General features: G+C 48.0%; 1 protein-coding gene and 1 non-coding gene across 11 annotated transcripts; one reads left to right on the top strand and one right to left on the bottom strand.

Moving 5' to 3' along the window:
* The first annotated feature begins 149 nt into the window (after nt 1-149).
* Nucleotides 150-16,026, top strand: LOC117086711 (stereocilin-like). Of its 10 annotated transcripts, none has more exons than XM_033216215.1 (12): nt 150-630; nt 1,773-1,844; nt 9,374-9,473; nt 9,776-10,561; nt 10,623-10,674; nt 11,440-12,694; nt 13,651-13,713; nt 13,810-13,914; nt 14,059-14,225; nt 14,853-15,039; nt 15,174-15,289; nt 15,567-16,026. In XM_033216215.1, the coding sequence occupies exons 2-12, from the start codon at nt 1,818-1,820 to the stop codon at nt 15,721-15,723; spliced, it is 3,015 nt and encodes a 1,004-aa protein (XP_033072106.1). In that variant the 5' UTR covers nt 150-630; nt 1,773-1,817; the 3' UTR covers nt 15,724-16,026. The 10 variants fall into 10 exon arrangements, with proteins under 10 accessions (XP_033072106.1, XP_033072112.1, XP_033072148.1 ...); XM_033216221.1 differs by having other exon boundaries at nt 9,279-9,473; XM_033216257.1 differs by lacking the exons at nt 150-630; nt 1,773-1,844 and having other exon boundaries at nt 8,436-9,473; nt 9,776-9,948; nt 10,468-10,561.
* Nucleotides 14,323-14,426, bottom strand: LOC117086814. The gene has a single exon (XR_004438590.1). It is a non-coding gene; the product is annotated as a small nucleolar RNA U13 (small nucleolar RNA).
* Nucleotides 16,027-16,040: the final 14 nt, after the last annotated feature.

Here is a 16,040-nt window from a genome sequence, read left to right as displayed (position 1 = left end):
AAACCCCATCTCTGCTAAAAATACAAAAAAAAAAAAAAAGAAAAAAAAATTAGCTGGGTGTGGTGGCGGATGCCTGTAATGCCAGCTACTCGGAAACATGAGGCGGGAGAATCACTTTAAGCTGGGAGGCAGAGGTTGCAGTGAGCCAAGATCACGCCACTGCACTCCAGCCTAAGCAACAGAGTGAGACTCTGTCTCAAAATAAATAAATAAATAAAAGTATACGTGTCTAATAAATACTCCTGATAGCTGCTCAGTAAGATAAGGCATATTGAAAGGCGTAAGGTCAAGAAAAAGAGTTAGTTCAAGCTGAGTGTGGTGATGTGTGCCTCTAGTCCCAGCTATGAGCTGAGGCAGGATTGTTTGAGGCCAGGAGTTGGAGGCTGCAGCAAGTTAGGATCATACCACTGCATTCCAGCCTGGGCAACATAGCAAGACCCTGTCTCTAAAAAAGAACAAAACAAGTTAGCTCAGATGCCAGTGGGGACTGTGCTTCTTAGCTTTCTACCCTTTCCACGGCTCCTGAATCCGACTCATTTCTTGTCTTTATCATTATAGCTTCCACCCTTCCTGCAACCTCTACTGCCTGATTAGAGTCCTAATTTTACCCTCTTCCTCCCTGATGCATAGGTAAAGGCCTCTGTGGAGTAAGGAGATCTTCAGAGCTGTTAGTATAACTAATTGAGAAGTATTGTTTCCATTGCCTGTTCTACTCATGTTGCTTCTCTTGTGAACCATTAACTTTAATTGGATATTATTTTTACCTGTTACTGGACCAAAAGTCTCTTTATTTCATTTTGCCATTGCTCAGGGCAGTGTTCAAATCAGTAAGTGTTGTACAGGTTTTTAGTGTTAGAAGGGATTTCAGAGTTAATCTGTCTCCCATCAAAGCAGGAACACCTTATAGAACATCACTGAAAGGAGGATTATCCAGGTAATGCTTAATGTTTCTAGTTATTTGGGATTTATTATCTAGAAGGGATCCCATTCCATTGTTAGAAGACTTAAGTCTTTAGACATGTTTATGATTAAAAATTATATCACTTATTGAGTGTTTAACACATATGAGGATATTTATATATTTAGTATATATATACTGTATATAGAGTATGTATATTTCATAAAATAATCTTATATGGAAGATAGCCTCCTCTATTTTTAGAGATTAGAAAACTAAGGCCTAAAGAAATTAAGTAACTTGCCCAAGAGCATATACCAAGTAAGAGGTAGAGCTAAGGTTCTAACTCAGGTTAAAAATTCTGAGTTGTGAAAAAAATCAGTTGAAGCCAGTTAAACAACAAAATAGCTTACTGGAGACTGGGCAGTTCAAAGGTAGTATAGCTTCAGGATTGATTTAATGTAAAAATTCACTGTTGTTAGATCTGTGGTTTTGTTTCTCTGGAATTTTGCTATCTGCACTCTCTTCCACGTGTTCTTGTTATTCTCAGACTGGCTTCACTTGGGTAGCCAGATAATTTTCTGAAGTGCCTAGGCTTGCATACCTATTTACGCATATCCAGGGGAAGAGAGCCAGTGACTCCTTTCTCAGTCAATGAACAAAATGTTTGAGCTTTGGGTCACAATCATGGTTATTCTTGGAGTGAAGATACTGATGGAGAGGAAGCATGAAGCCTCTGGAGTGCTGTAGATATGTTCCATATCTTGATCTGCGTAGTGGTCACACAGGTATATATAGATGTAAAAATTCAACAAACTTTACACTTAAAATTTGGGCATTAACTGTATGTAAGTCAATCTCCACTCCTCTACAGACACATCCTGACCACCACTCTGATTGGACCAAGAAGTTAGGTCATATGCTTACATCTGAACGAATTGTTGAGGTAAGGTGAATGTGATGGAATCACTAATTAAGGCTTTCTCCTGAACTGGAGGTAAGGTCAGTAACACCCAACCTAAAGTAAGGGCTGCTACCCAAATGGGGAAGAAATGAAAGGGGACAATAAGGAGGTAATTATAAAGTCCTCACCTAAGAGTGTGTCTGGCAAAAAGGCCAAGATGGGGAAAAGGCAAATGAATTGAATGTCCAGAATAAACAAATCTATGAAGACAGAAAGTAGATTAGTGGTTTCTTGGCGGGGTGGGGAGGGAGGAATTGAGACCAACAGATGATAGGTATACGATTTCTTTGGCAGGTGATGGAAATGTTCTGGAATTCAATAGTCTTGAATAGTTCAACAATATATTAAAAACACGGAACTGGGCCGTGGGCAGATGGAGTATCACTCTGTCGCCCAAGCTGGAGTGTAGTGGCACAATCTCTGTTCATTGCAACCTCCGCCTCCTGGGTTTAAGCGATTCTTGTGCCTCAGCCTCCCAAGTAACTGGGACTACATTCACACGCCACCACGCCTGGCTAATTTTTGTATTTTTAGTAGAGACGGGTTTTTGCCATGTTGGCCAGGCTGGTCTTGACCTCCTGGCCTCGAGTAATCCGCCCCTCCTTGGCCTCCCAAAGTGCTGGGATTACAGGTGTGAGCTACTGTGCCCGGCCCTCTCCTGACTTTCTATAGCTGATCTGTGGTCTGTGCATTTTGCATTTTATTCTTTAACTCTTTCTTCAGTGAAAACAATCTGGCTTTAATCCTACAGGAGTGGAAGTTTATACAACAAATTTGTTGAGTTTGTATGTTCCAAATATTGTTCTAGACACTTGGGATATATCAGTGAATGAACAAAACAGAAATCCCTGTCCATCCTAACTAGTTCCTCATATGATCAAATAATAAGACTTCCATGAAGATAGTAATTTTATCTCCTCCCCTGTTTTCTGGTTGTTGTTTGTTTGGTTTGGTTTGGTTTTTGAGACAGGGTCTTGCTCTTTCACCCAGGCTGGAGTGCAGTGGTGCAATCATAGCTCACTGCAGCTTTGATCTTCTAGGCTCACGTGATCCTCCTGCCTCAGGCTCTCGAGTAGTGCGGACTGCAGGTGCATACCACCACACTTGGCTAATTTTTTAAATTTTTTGTAGAGATGGGGGTTTCACTGTGTTGTAATATGTCCAAAACTGAACTTATTCCCACTTCTTCAAACCTGTTCTTCCTATTGTAATCTCAAGAACTGCCAAACAATTTCTATGGGCTGGTGGAGTCCTCAAAGATCTCCTTACTGCTTAACTTTTTCTGTATTTTGTCTGAAGGTCTTTCACTTAAGATGCTATTTCTTGTATCAGTTTTTGTGTTAAGATTCTTTAAGTTGGCCAGGCGCGGTGGTTCACACCTGTAATCCCAGCACTTTGGGAGACCGAGGCGGGCAGATCACCTGAGGTCAGGAGTTTGAGAGCAGTCTGACCAACATGGCAAAACCCCGTCTCTACCAAAAAATACAAAAAATATCTGGGCATGGTGGCCTGCACCTGTAATCCCAGCTACTAAAGCTGAGGCAGGAGAATTTCTTGAACCCGGGAGGCGGAGGTTGCAGTGAGCCAAGATTGTGCCATTGCACTCCAGCCTGGGCATCAACAGCGAAACTCCATCTCTAAAAAAAGAAGGTTCTTTTTTTTTTTTTGAGTCGGAGTCTCACTCTGTCTCCCAGGCTGGAATGCAGTGGTGCAATCTCGGCTCACTGCAAGCTCCTCCTCCCGGGTTCATGCCATTCTCCTGCCTCAGCCTCCCAGGTAGCTGGGACTACAGGCGCTCACCACCATGCCCAGCTAATTTTTTGTATTTTTAGTAGAGATGGGGTTTCACTTTGTTAGCCAGGATGGTCTCGATCTCCTGACCTTGTGATCTACCCGCCTTGGCCTCCCTAAGTGCTGGGATTACAGGCGTGAGCCACTGCACCCAGCTGAAAAGACTGAGTTGCAGAAGAAGAATTCATCTTGAGCTAGTCTATTCATAGTGGTGATAAGATTTAGTGGATCTGTTCCAGTACCTGGCACATCAAGACACTTTATAATACAAGTGAATGAGCAAAATTGGGTGGGTGAGTAATAGTATCTCCATTTTACAGATGAGTGAATTATAGAAACTTCTTGGGGTCACCAGACTAATAAATATGGAACGAAGACCTAGAATTCAGAGATCTGATATCAAAATGCTAATATAATTTAACTGTCTTAATCAGGAGAGTCAAAGGCTGTGCTGCAAGAATAAATTAACCCCTACATCTCAGTGGTTTAAGTATAAGAAAGGCATATTACTCACTCGTGGAGGTTTCAATACTGGTTGGGTAGCTGTTCAAGGCAGCTACAGTAAATTTTTATTATTCGTGATAATTATGTTTTATAAAGTTGCAGCAAACAACTGAATTAGTGACTACTGAACCACTGCTCCCAGGAGAAATACAGCGTTAGATTCCTGTGGGCCTCTGGTCACAACATTTTCATCAACTGATCAAATGTATAACCTTGGTTTTCTTTGTGTTTCTGTTTATAGACACCTTATTTAATATATGTTGTTGATTGATTAACATTGAACTCATGGCCAGCAACACTGTGACTCATGCCTGAATGAAGCTTTTCTTTTCTTTTTTTTTTTTGAGGCAGAGTCTGGCTCTGTCACCCAGGCTGGAGTGCAATGGAGCGATCTCGGCTCACTGCAATATCTGCCTCCCAGGTTCAAGTGATTCTCCTGCCTCAGCCTCCTGAGTAGCTGGGATTACATGTGCCCGCTACCACACCCAGCTAATTTTTGTGTTTTTAGTGGAGACGGAGTTTCACCAGGTTGGCCAGGCTGGTCTTGAACTTTTGACCTCAGGTGATCCACCTGCCTCAGCCTCCCAAAGTGCTGGGATTACAGGCGTGAGCCACCTCGCCTGGCAGTGAATGAAGCTTTTCCAGCATAGTTTATAAGGCACATTACAGCCTTCTTGTTCTAAAACCACCACACAATACTTCGGCATTAAGCTTAAGAGCCGTTGTAAACATTGAAATCACCAACAAATAGCCCCGCAACACAAAAGGTGCATCACTAGATAGACCTTAAAAAAGACACTTACTGGCCGGGCGTGGTGGTCATGCCTGAAATCCCAGCACTTTGGGAGGCTGAGGCGGGCGGATCACGAGGTCAGGAGATTGAGACCATCCTGGCCAACATGGTGAAACCCCGACTCTACTAAAAATACAAAAAATAGCTGGGGTGGTGGCACGTGTCTGTAATCCCAGCTACTCGGGAGGCTGAGGGAGGAGAATCACTTGAACGAGGGGTTCGGAGGTTGCAGTGAGCTGAGATCACCACTGCACTCCCGCCTGGTGACACAGCAAGACTCCGTAAAGACACTTACTAATATTTACACCATGAGAGCCACAACAAGAAAGCAGAGCACTGCTTTGTTCCACCTCAGCTGGGAACATGTGTATCAGGCGACTCAAACTTGTCGCTTCTCAATACAAGTCTGTGAATGACCTCAATAGCACTGTAAGTATTGATTTTGGGTTACAAACATTTAGTGACTAGGCAAATCCACTAATACAGAACTCAAGTGTCGAAGACTGACTGTAAATGCTGTTGTAGTTTGGAGCCTCGGGCTATTTTGACCTTGTGACACTGCCATCTCAACATGTAGTTTCTAGTTTCTGTTGCCTCAACAGGGAAGAGATTGTTGGAGGCTCATTTGCTAGCTCTTAAATTCTTTGGTCAACCACAGTCCATTGAACAGAACTAATCACCTGAGCCCACCTAACTGCAAGAGATCTGGGAAATGTGAGGAACACCTAGATATCTAGTAAGCAATTAATATTTCAGTTACAAAAGCCAAAACAAAAAAAGAGAAAAAGAATTGTACTTTACAAAGGGAGGCATCTGGCTAGGTGCGGTGGCTCACGCCTGTAATCCTAGCACTTGGGAGGCTGAGGCAGGCGAATTGCCTGAGCTCAGGAGTTTGAGACCAGCCTGGGCAACATGGCGAAACCCTGTCTCTGCTAAAAATACAAAAAAAGCAGCTGGGCTTGGTGGCGCACACCTATAATCCCAGCTACTCAAGGAGGCTGAAGCATGAGAATTGTTTGAACCCTGGAGGTGGAGGTTGCAGTGAGCTGAGATGACACCACTGCACTGCAGCCTGGGTAACAGAGTGAGGCTCAGTTTCAATTTTTTTTTTTTTTTTTTTTTTTTTTTTTTTTTTTGAGACGGAGTCTCGCTCTGCCGCCCAGGCTGGAGTGCAGTGGCCGGGTCTCAGCTCACTGCAAGCTCCGCCTCCTGGGTTTACGCCATTCTCCTGCCTTAGCCTCCCAAGCAGCTGGGACTACAGGCGCCCGCCATGTCGCCCGGCTAGTTTTTTGTATTTTTTAGTAGAGACGGGGTTTCACCATGTTAGCCAGGATGGTCTCGATCTCCTGACCTCGTGATCCGCCCGTCTCGGCCTCCCAAAGTGCTGGGATTACAGGCTTGAGCCACCGCGCCCGGCCAATTTTTTTTTTTTTTTTTTTTTTAAAGGAGGCATTTGTTCTTGTCAGGCAGAGAGTGCCCTGTGGGAGTTTTGGGGAGTGAGGATGTTTCAGAGGTCTCAACTCCTGTGGCTCTTCCCAGGTATGTCCGTTCTAACTGGCAGATCACAGGATGTTCCAGTTATCACCAGCCTTATCCATTTCATTTTAGCAGGACATATGATTAATTTCTTGTTCTGGACTCTTGTAATTTAAATTTGCTGGTTGTTCTTGTTTCCATTTGGTCATCTGTAGGTTGGAACTTGTCTCGCTCTTGTTGAAGTTTATCAAATTATAAGCAATAACCAATACACTCAAATAGCCTGGTATATTTGCCATAAACCCTAAGCACTTTGCCCTCAGTTTGCACATAGTCTGAATCCTTAGCAGCAAGAGAATTGCTTAATCAATGGCTTAGAACCGCAGAACGTGGACTGCCAGGAAATTTTCCGTGCTGAGTTGAGGGAATCCTCATTGTTTCTCTCTCTGGTTGACTCAACTAGTTCCATATTTGTTCTGAAGGTCTTTCACTCAAGATACAACTTCCAGATAATCATTTATGTCTTCATTAGAACTCCTTTAGTTTCAAGTAGAAAAAATCATCTTGAGCTATTCTAATATAGTAATAGTAACATTGAGTGAATGTTTATTCTGTACCAGTGTCTGGCACGTAATAAGTGCTTAATCTTTGTTGAATGAATGCTAGACATTGCACTAAGCACTTTAAATGCATTATCTAATTTAATCCTCACAAAAACTCTACACTAGGATTTTTTCCTTTTTACAGTAAAAACAACAGCAACAACAACCACAACAACAACAAAACAAAAACAGAGATTTAGAAACTGCCCCAGGACACACAGTTAGTAAATGTTGGAACCAGGGTTTGAACCTAGACCATCTCATTTTTTGCTACCCTATGAGGGGAAAAGGAGAATTTATTATAAGAGGGTTGTTACAGAATGAAGGGCAGAAATTCAGAAGGATTACACAATGGGCTGGAACTGGAAAGCTGTTGGGAACTCGGGTCATATTCTCCCTCGGATTCATCTGTCTGCTTTCTAGACTAGATGTGGTATCCTTGATGGGCAAAGGGAATGTTGGTAAAATTACACAACAGATCGTTTCACACATCTCAACTTTTGATTTGCCTTGGAAAATCCCATCATTGCTCCCAGCTGTCTTTGTGACCCGGGTTAAGTCATTCCATTTCTTTGGGCTTCAATTCCCCTGTCTATAAAATGAGAAGTTCTTACCAGAGGATTCCTCAGGTCTCTTCTGTGATCCTGGGAGGCCGAGGCAGGAGGACTGCTTGAGTCCGGGAGTTCGAGGGTGCAGTGAGCTAGGATCATACACAGTATTCCAGCCTGGGCCACAGACCAACACCCTGTCTCTAAATAAATAAATACATAAAAATAAAACTCCGTGATCCTAAGTGAATCTTCTAGGTCAGAAGCACATTAATAATGAAGTTCCATGTGTGAATTTGAGGGAGAGAATGGGGAAGGGTTCTAGGGAAAGGCGGATAGAATGCAAGTTTGGGTATAGCTTCAGTGTTGAGTTGCTATTTAGAGTTGGTGTAAAGTGAAGGCCTTTGGGGAGATATAAATGGAGAATGGAAAAGAGTTCTAACCCTGGCCTAGGGCGGTGGCTCAAGCCTGTAATCTCAGCACTTTGGGAGGCCGAGGTGGACAAATCACTGGAGGTCAGGAGTTCAAGACCAGCTTGGGCAACACAGTGAAACCCTGTCTCCGGCCAACACAGTGAAACCCTGTCTCCACCAAAAAATACAAAAATTAGCTGCGTGTGGTGGTGCGTGCCTGTAGTCCCCAGCTACCTGGGAGGCTGAGGCAGGATAATAGCTTGAACCAAGGAGGTGGGCAGATCACTTGAGGTCAGGAGTTCAAGACCTGCCTGGTCAACATGGTGAAACCTCATCTCTACTAAAAGTACAAAAATTAGGCAGTAGTGGTTCACACCTATAATCCCAGCTACTCGGGAGGCTGAGGCAGGAAAATCACTTGAACCTGGGAGGCAGAGGTTGCAGTGGTGAGATAGCCCCACTGCACTCCAGCCTGGGCGAGAGAGAGTCCATCTCAAAATAACCAAAACCAAAAACCCAAAAAAACCAAAAACAACAAAAAAGACTTCTAACCCTGACCAGACCAGATTATTTTGAATGACATCTCTTTCTCTCTCTGTTCCATGAGCAGTTCTGTGTGTAGGGAGATCAGTCCCTGTGCGTAGTGATTTAATCGGGTTTCTCTCTTCTTGGCTCAGAGTTTTTGATAGGACTTTCACTTAGGCCACAGAGAAAGAACCAAATAATAAGGGATCCCGGGGGGAAGGGAAAACCAAAATATTTGAATGGCCTAATGAGCAAATCACATTTCTCTGGGTCTGTTTCCTTATCCATAAGTTGAAAAGTTTGGTCTATGTGATCTCTCAGGTACTGCTCAGCTCTTGACACTCTGTGATTCTGGGTAGTGAGTTGAAAGCAGCTTTCCTCTCCTTGAATTCTCCATCCTTGGACCAGACCTCTGTTTTCATTTCTCATCTGTTTATACCTTGCTGCCCTGTTTCTTGCTCCTGGGCATCCTTTCTTCCTCAATTTCCTCAAATCCTACTTGCTTCTTAGCTACTTTCTATTCTCTTTGTTTTCTATGTTTCTGCAGAACCCCAGATTACACCCTTACACACCTGTTCTCCAGTTCTCCATCTCCATGTCTGCCTATTCCTTTCTGCATCACAGGCTCCTAACTCAAGCAATCTCCTTGGGTTCCTCTCAGGGGCCCTGGGATCCCCTATCCTTGGTCCCTCTCACAGAAGCATACCCTTCTCCAGAGCCAAAGGATCAGATATTCAGTGCTCAGGTAACAAACCTGCTGTCAGGTTACAGATATTGTTTCCTGAAAGACCACACTACAGTGTCAGTGGAGCCTCAGGCTGCCTGCAGTGCCCTGCCCTCACCTGGCTATCCCACACAGTTGAGAATAACCAGAACTCCCCTCTGGTACCAGTGTTCACCTGGAAACATGGCTCGGAGCCTCTGGCCCCCGCTGCCACTGCTGCTGCTGTCCTTTGCAGGTGAGAAGAACAGTGAACAGAACTGGGGATGAGGAGGAGGGTGGCTGGAAAAAGACTTTAAGAATATGGAGGTTAACCTGTTAGATAGAAGGACAAAGGAGAGAGGCAGAGACTTATGCAAAAGGAAAAAATGAGGGCTAAGAAAAGCAGGCCAAGACTTACTATGGGCCAATGAAAGGGGTTCAGCTCACCATCCCCTCACCTCATCTTTAGATCTAGGTAGGGAACTGTGCTCAGAGGCAGGGTTGAGTTTGGGATCTATGTTCCTCCCCTTTAGTGACCTCTGGTTTCTTTCCTTACAGTGACTCTTGCACCTACTGGGCCTCAGTCCCTGGGCCCTGGTCTCTCCTTCCTGAAGCCATTGCTCTCCACTCTGGACCAGGCTTCCCAGGGCTCCCTGAGCCGCTCACAGTTCTCTACATTCCTGGCCAACATTTCTTCTTCCTTTGAGCCTGGGAGAATCGGGGAAGGACCAGTAGGAGAGCCCCCACCTCTCCAGCCACCTGCTCTCCGGCTCCATGATTTTCTAGTGACACTGAGAGGCAGCCCGGACTGGGAGCCAATGCTAGGGCTGCTGGGGGATCTGCTGGCACTGCTGGGACAGGAGCAGACTCCCCGAGATTTCCTGGTGCACCAGGCAGGGGTGCTGGGTGGACTTGTGGAGGTGCTGCTGGGAGCCTTAGTTCCTGGGGGTCCCCCTACCCCAACTCGGCCCCCATGCACCCGTAATGGGCCCTCTGACTGTGTCCTGGCTGCTGACTGGTTGCCTTCTCTGCTGCTGTTGTTAGAGGGCACACGCTGGCAAGCTCTGGTGCAGGTGCAGCCCAGTGTGGAACCCACCAATGGCACAGGCCTTGGTGGGAGGGAAACAGCTCCTCACTTTTTGCAGGGTCTGTTGGGTTTGCTTACCCCAACAGGGGAGCTAGGCTCTGAGGAGGCGCTTTGGGGCGGTCTGCTACGCACAGTGGGGGCCCCACTGTATGCTGCCTTTCAGGAGGGGCTGCTCCGTGTCACTCACTCCCTGCAGGATGAGGTCTTTTCCCTTCTGGGGCAGCCAGAGCCTGATGCCAATGGGCAGTGCCAGGGAGGTGAGTGTGGCCAGTTCTGGGGCTGGGATGTGGCAGGGCAAGGAAAGTGAAATTGGGGTAGTTCTCTTCCTTACTGTTTCCCTCCTAGGTAACCTTCAACAGCTGCTCTTATGGTAAGTAAGAGGGGACCAGTTCTGAGGGATTGGGTCTGGAAAATCTGGAGGTTGAGAGCTGACAACATCAGCCTTTAGAGAGGAAAACTCCTCTAGGGAGGAGTGTGGTTTAGTGGTTTTGGAGTGTGACTGTCTGGGTTAGTGTCCCAGCTCCACCTCTTCCTAGCCATATGACCTTGGGCAGGTTACATAATCTTTGTATACCTCAGTTTCCCCATTTATAAAATGAGAATGATAATATTAGTTACCACAGAGTTGTTGCACCCCATTAAATGAGTTGATACTGTGCATGCAAACAAAACAGTGCTGGCACATAGTGCTTAATAATGTTAGCTAGTAGAGATGGGATTTGGAAAATAGGGACACAGCTGGATTCCTCTACCCTCTTCCTACTTCAGTACAACAGTGCCAGAGCATAGTTAGACATATTGAGTTGCTGAGCAGATTTCCTAACAGGAGGCCCGCTGAGGGTTGTGTTTCAGCTATCTAAAAGCATATGAAGAAAGGAGACAGAAGGGAGCCAGGTGGACAGAAAGAATTCCAACTGGGGCTTCTCCTAGGTGATTTTGGAGCTTGGCGGGGCAGCTCTCTCCTTTTTGCCCTGTCGCAGCATTTCAACCAGTAATGCCTAAACTCTCAGGGACCTCGCTTGTAGAAAAGCCTATGCTTGCCATGCCCCTTGAGGGCTCTGAGTCAGGGTCAGAATCTTCAGCCAAAGGAAATGTGAACTGACCAGATCCTGCCTGCTCCTCCCTCTGCACCCAGGGGCATCCGGCACAACCTTTCCTGGGATGTCCAGGCGCTGGGCTTTCTGTCTGGATCACCACCCCCACCCCCTGCCCTCCTTCACTGCCTGAGCACAGGTGTGCCTCTGCCCAGAGCTTCTCAGCCCTCAGCCCACATCAGCCCACGCCAACGGCGAGCCATCACTGTGGAGGCCCTCTGTGAGAACCACTCAGGCCCAGCACCACCCTACAGCATTTCCAACTTCTCCATCCACTTGCTCTGCCAACACACCAAGCCTGTCACTCCACAGCCCCCTCCCAGCACCATTGCCATCTGCCAGACAGCTGTGTGGTATGCAGTCTCATGGGCACCAGGTGCCCAAGGCTGGCTGCAGGCCTGTCATGACCAGTTTCCTGATGAGTTTTTGAATGCGGTCTGTAGTAATCTCTCCTTTTCAGCCCTGTCTGGCTCCAACCGCCGCCTGGTGAAGCGGCTCTGTGCTGGTCTGCTCCCACCCCCTACCAGCTGCCCTGAAGGCCTGCCCCCTGTTCCCCTCACCCCAGATATCTTTTGGGGCTGTTTCTTGGAGAATGAAACTCTGTGGGCTGAGCGACTGTGTGGGGAGGCAAGTCTACAGGCTGTGCCCCCCAGCAACCAGGCTTGGGTCCAGCATGTGTGCCAGGGCCCCACCCCAGATGTCACTGCTTCCCCACCCTGCCACATTGGTCCCTGTGGGGAACGCTGCCCAGATGGGGGCAGCTTCCTGGTGATGGTCTGTGCCAATGACACCATGTATGATGCCCTGGTGCCCTTCTGGCCTTGGCTAGCAGGCCAGTGCAGGATAAGTCGTGGGGGCAATGACACTTGCTTCTTAGAAGGGCTGCTGGGCCCCCTTCTGCCCTCTCTGCCACCACTGGGACCATCCCCACTCTGTCTGACCCCTGGCCCCTTCCTCCTTGGCATGCTATCCCAGTTGCCACGCTGTCAGTCCTCTGTGGCAGCCCTTGCTCATCCCACACGCCTACACTATCTCCTCCGCCTGCTGACCTTCCTCTTGGGTCCAGGGGCTGGGGGCGCTGAGGCCCAGGGGATGCTGGGTCGGGCCCTACTGCTCTCCAGTCTCCCAGACAACTGCTCCTTCTGGGATGCCTTTCGCCCAGAGGGCCGGCGCAGTGTGCTACGGACGATTGGGGAATACCTGGAACAGGAGGAGCAGCCAACCCCACCAGGCTTTGAACCCACTGTCAACCCCAGCTCTGGTATAAGCAAGATGGAGCTGCTGGCCTGCTTTAGTGTGAGTGCTCTGCCAGAGGGAAAGCTCCTAGAACAGTGAGAAGGCCCTCCAGGGGAATTCCTCGTGTACTCAGAGGCTGTAGTGTGGGGTAGTATTTGAAGCACACAGCTCTAGAGTCAGACAGGCTTGGATTCATATCTTGGTTCTGTGACCAGCCTTGAATGAATTATTTAACTTCTCTGAGCAATATTTTTCTCGTCTCATTTATAAACTAGGGATGATACTGGTATATGAGATAATACATGCTGTGGGCTTAGCACAGTGCATGATACACAAATGTGCAATAAATATTACCTTGTTATTCTTTTGGGCTCTTTGACTCTCCCATTTTCTGTACCAGAAAGAAAAAGGATCAAGTTAGAGGACTCTTGATTTTTTTCCTAGAGATTGAGAATTGGAGGCTGGCAGAATACAGGAAGATAAGGCAGGAATGAGAAAGATTCAGGGACACTACCAATCAGAAAACTTTGGTTCTAGGTTCAACTGTGCCACACATTAGTGTGATCTTAGGCAAGCAATTTAATTTAGTTTTTCTGGGCTTCAGTTTTTACTCTGTTGCATGGAAGGGTGGGAATATGTTAAACACCATAATTCATTCACTGAGTGCCTATTATATGCCAGGCACTTTGCTAGGTTCTGTAGGATATATAAAGATTCCTTACTCCATTTTGGGGCTCCATTTTTCAAGCCCTGGGCCCAGTAAAATGGAATTAGATAGTCTCATAGTATTTGGTTCAGGTCTGCAGGTATTAATTGATCCAACTATGGACCTGGCATGGGAGAGGGTACAAGAGAAATTAGAGATGTGATCCTGGACCTAAAAGAGCTTAATATCTGAAGAATCACAGTTGAGATGAAGGACAAGCATCCCAGCAAGTGGAGTTGGAAAGCCTGGGGGAGCTGCAGGAGAGGCAGAGAAGACAGCTCTGTTGGCATATTGTCTTTCTTCCCACCAGCCTGTGCTGTGGGATCTGCTCCAGAGGGAAAAGAGTGTTTGGGCCCTGCAGATTCTAGTGCAGGTAACAGGTGGAGGGCCCATGGGTGGGCTGGGTGACAGCCATGGCCAGAGGTCCCTGGCCTGTGAGGCCATACCCACCATGACCTCCTATTCACAGGCATACCTGCATATGCCCCCAGAAAACCTCCAGCAGCTGGTGCTTTCGGCAGAGAGGGAGGCTGCACAGGGCTTCCTGACACTCATGCTGCAGGGGAAGCTACAGGTGAGCATAGAGAAAGAGGGGAGCAAGGGCACCTGGAGCCTTGTGTTCAGAGGGCTTGCCTTAGTGGGAGGAGGAACTCCAGAGAGGAAATGGCAGGGATACTGAGCATCTCCAGAGGCAGAATCCATTCCTGTGCCCCCACAGGTACCACCATCTGAGGAGCAGGCTCTGGGTCGCCTGACAGCCCTGCTGCTCCAGCGGTACCCGCGCCTCACCTCCCAGCTCTTCATTGACCTGTCACCACTCATCCCTTTCTTGGCTGTCTCTGACCTGATGCGCTTCCCACCATCCCTGTTAGTCAACGACAGTGTGTAAGGTTCCTGCACCACTCCTCCCGCTCCTGTCAGGGTCAGGCCAACCCCATCCAGCTGGAGCAGCTCCTTCCGGAGCTCCTGTTTTTTTCTTTCATGCCAGATAGGTAATGTGCCAACATCGTAACAAGGTTTGAGAGAGGCACATCTCATACCTGAGTGTGAAAACCCAGTCATGATGCTAATGAATTACAAAAGGATCAGAGAGGTCCTCTCTATAAAACCAGGGAGGGGCCGGGCGTGGTGGCTCACACCTGTAATCTCAGTACTCTGGGAGGCGGAGGCAGGCAGATCACTAGTTCAGGAGTTCTCTGGCCAATATGGTGAAACCCTGTCTCTACTAAAATACAAAAATTAGCCAGGCTTGGTGGTGGGTGCCTGTAGTCCCAGCTACTTGGGAGGCTGAGGCAGGAGGATAACTTGAACCTGGGAGGCAGAGGTTGCAGTGAGCCAAGATCGCGCCACTGCACTCCAGCCTGGGCAACAGAGACTTCATCTTAAAAACAAAAAAACAAAACAAAACAAAAAAGGGAGAGTCTCCTTCCTGTCTAGACAGCAGGGCTACAGAGGGTCAGGGGAAAACAGTTTGGAAGAAGACAAAGGGTTAAGACCCATTACTCCTCGCAGCCTGGCTGCCATCCGGGATTACAGCCCAGGAATGAGGCCTGAACAGAAGGAGGCTCTGGCAAAGCGTCTACTGGCCCCTGAACTGTTTGGGGAAGTGCCTGCCTGGCCCCAGGAGCTGCTGTGGGCAGTGCTGCCCCTCCTCCCCCACCTCCCTCTGGAGAACTTTCTGCAGCTCAGCCCTCACCAGGTATGAGAATCATCTTCTTTATTTGACTGGCCCATCTGCTAGTGGGGACGAGAGTCAATGGCGTGTCTCTCAGGGGCCCCTCCCTGCAAGAACCCCACAGTGACCCCAGTGCGAGCTAACCTTCCCCATCTCAGATCCAGGCCCTGGAGGATAGCTGGCCAGCAGCAGGTCTGGGGCCAGGGCATGCCCGCCATGTGCTGCGCAGCCTGGTAAACCAGAGTGTCCAGGATGGTGAGGAGCAGGTACGCAGGTGAGTTGTGGGATCAGTAACCAAGGCCAAAGTGGAAGAGGTAGAGAGAGGAAGGTACAGGTGTCATGGTGGGTAGGTGTTCTAGGAAGAAAGGGGCAAGGGAGTAGGCAGTGGCCCCAGGCAGCGCAGAGTTCCAGGAGAGGCCTATAGATGGTGCCCCTGGGTAGTGGTGTAGTGGTCAGAGTGCCCAGTGTATGTACCCACACTGTCTGCTGCCAGGCCTGCCTTAGTGCTAGTCTCAGGGACCACACAAAGGTCCGCTTCATGCCCTCCTCAGGCTTGGGCCCCTCGCCTGTTTCCTGAGCCCTGAGGAGCTGCAGAGCCTAGTGCCCCTGAGTGATCCGATGGGGCCGGTAGAACGGGGGCTGCTGGAATGTGCAGCCAACGGGACCCTCAGCCCGGAAGGACGGGTGAGCCCCTCAGCCCAAGCCTAGAAGACTCTAGGCTTCCCCTGGGTCTGTGTGGATGGCTTTCCTATTGTGTCAACTTGAGCACAGTGGTGCCAGCCCCCCATCCCGCTTTTGCAACCTCCATTCCTTACTCCATGGCCATTCTTACCTGTTACGACCTCTTCCTGGCCCTTCCCTATCTGGTCTGTGGCACCCCAAACATACCCGTTGCCATTTTGAACCTAATCTACTCCAGTCCAATCCCTAGTTCCAAACCCTAGCCCAAGCCCTGGAAAATTCAGATGTGGGATTAGAGAGGAAGTTCAAGGTTCATCTGTCTTTTCTCTGCAGTCCTAAACCTT

The sequence above is a fragment of the Trachypithecus francoisi genome, unplaced genomic scaffold (assembly GCF_009764315.1).
Source record: "Trachypithecus francoisi isolate TF-2019V2 unplaced genomic scaffold, Tfra_2.0 Contig00594, whole genome shotgun sequence".
In the NCBI taxonomy this organism is placed as follows: Eukaryota; Metazoa; Chordata; class Mammalia; order Primates; family Cercopithecidae; genus Trachypithecus; species Trachypithecus francoisi.
Note: the sequence above shows the minus strand (reverse complement) of the source record. Positions and strands in the feature narration are given on the sequence as shown.

Coding starts and splice junctions, on each gene's coding strand:
- LOC117086711 (XM_033216186.1), top strand. CDS start 9,050: ATGTTTCTGCAGAACCCCAGATTACACCCTTACACACCTGTTCTCCAG. Junction 9,474..9,775: donor GCTGCTGCTGTCCTTTGCAG/GTGAGAAGAACA, acceptor CTTTCCTTACAG/TGACTCTTGCACCTACTGGG. Junction 13,915..14,058: donor TGCTGCAGGGGAAGCTACAG/GTGAGCATAGAG, acceptor GTGCCCCCACAG/GTACCACCATCTGAGGAGCA.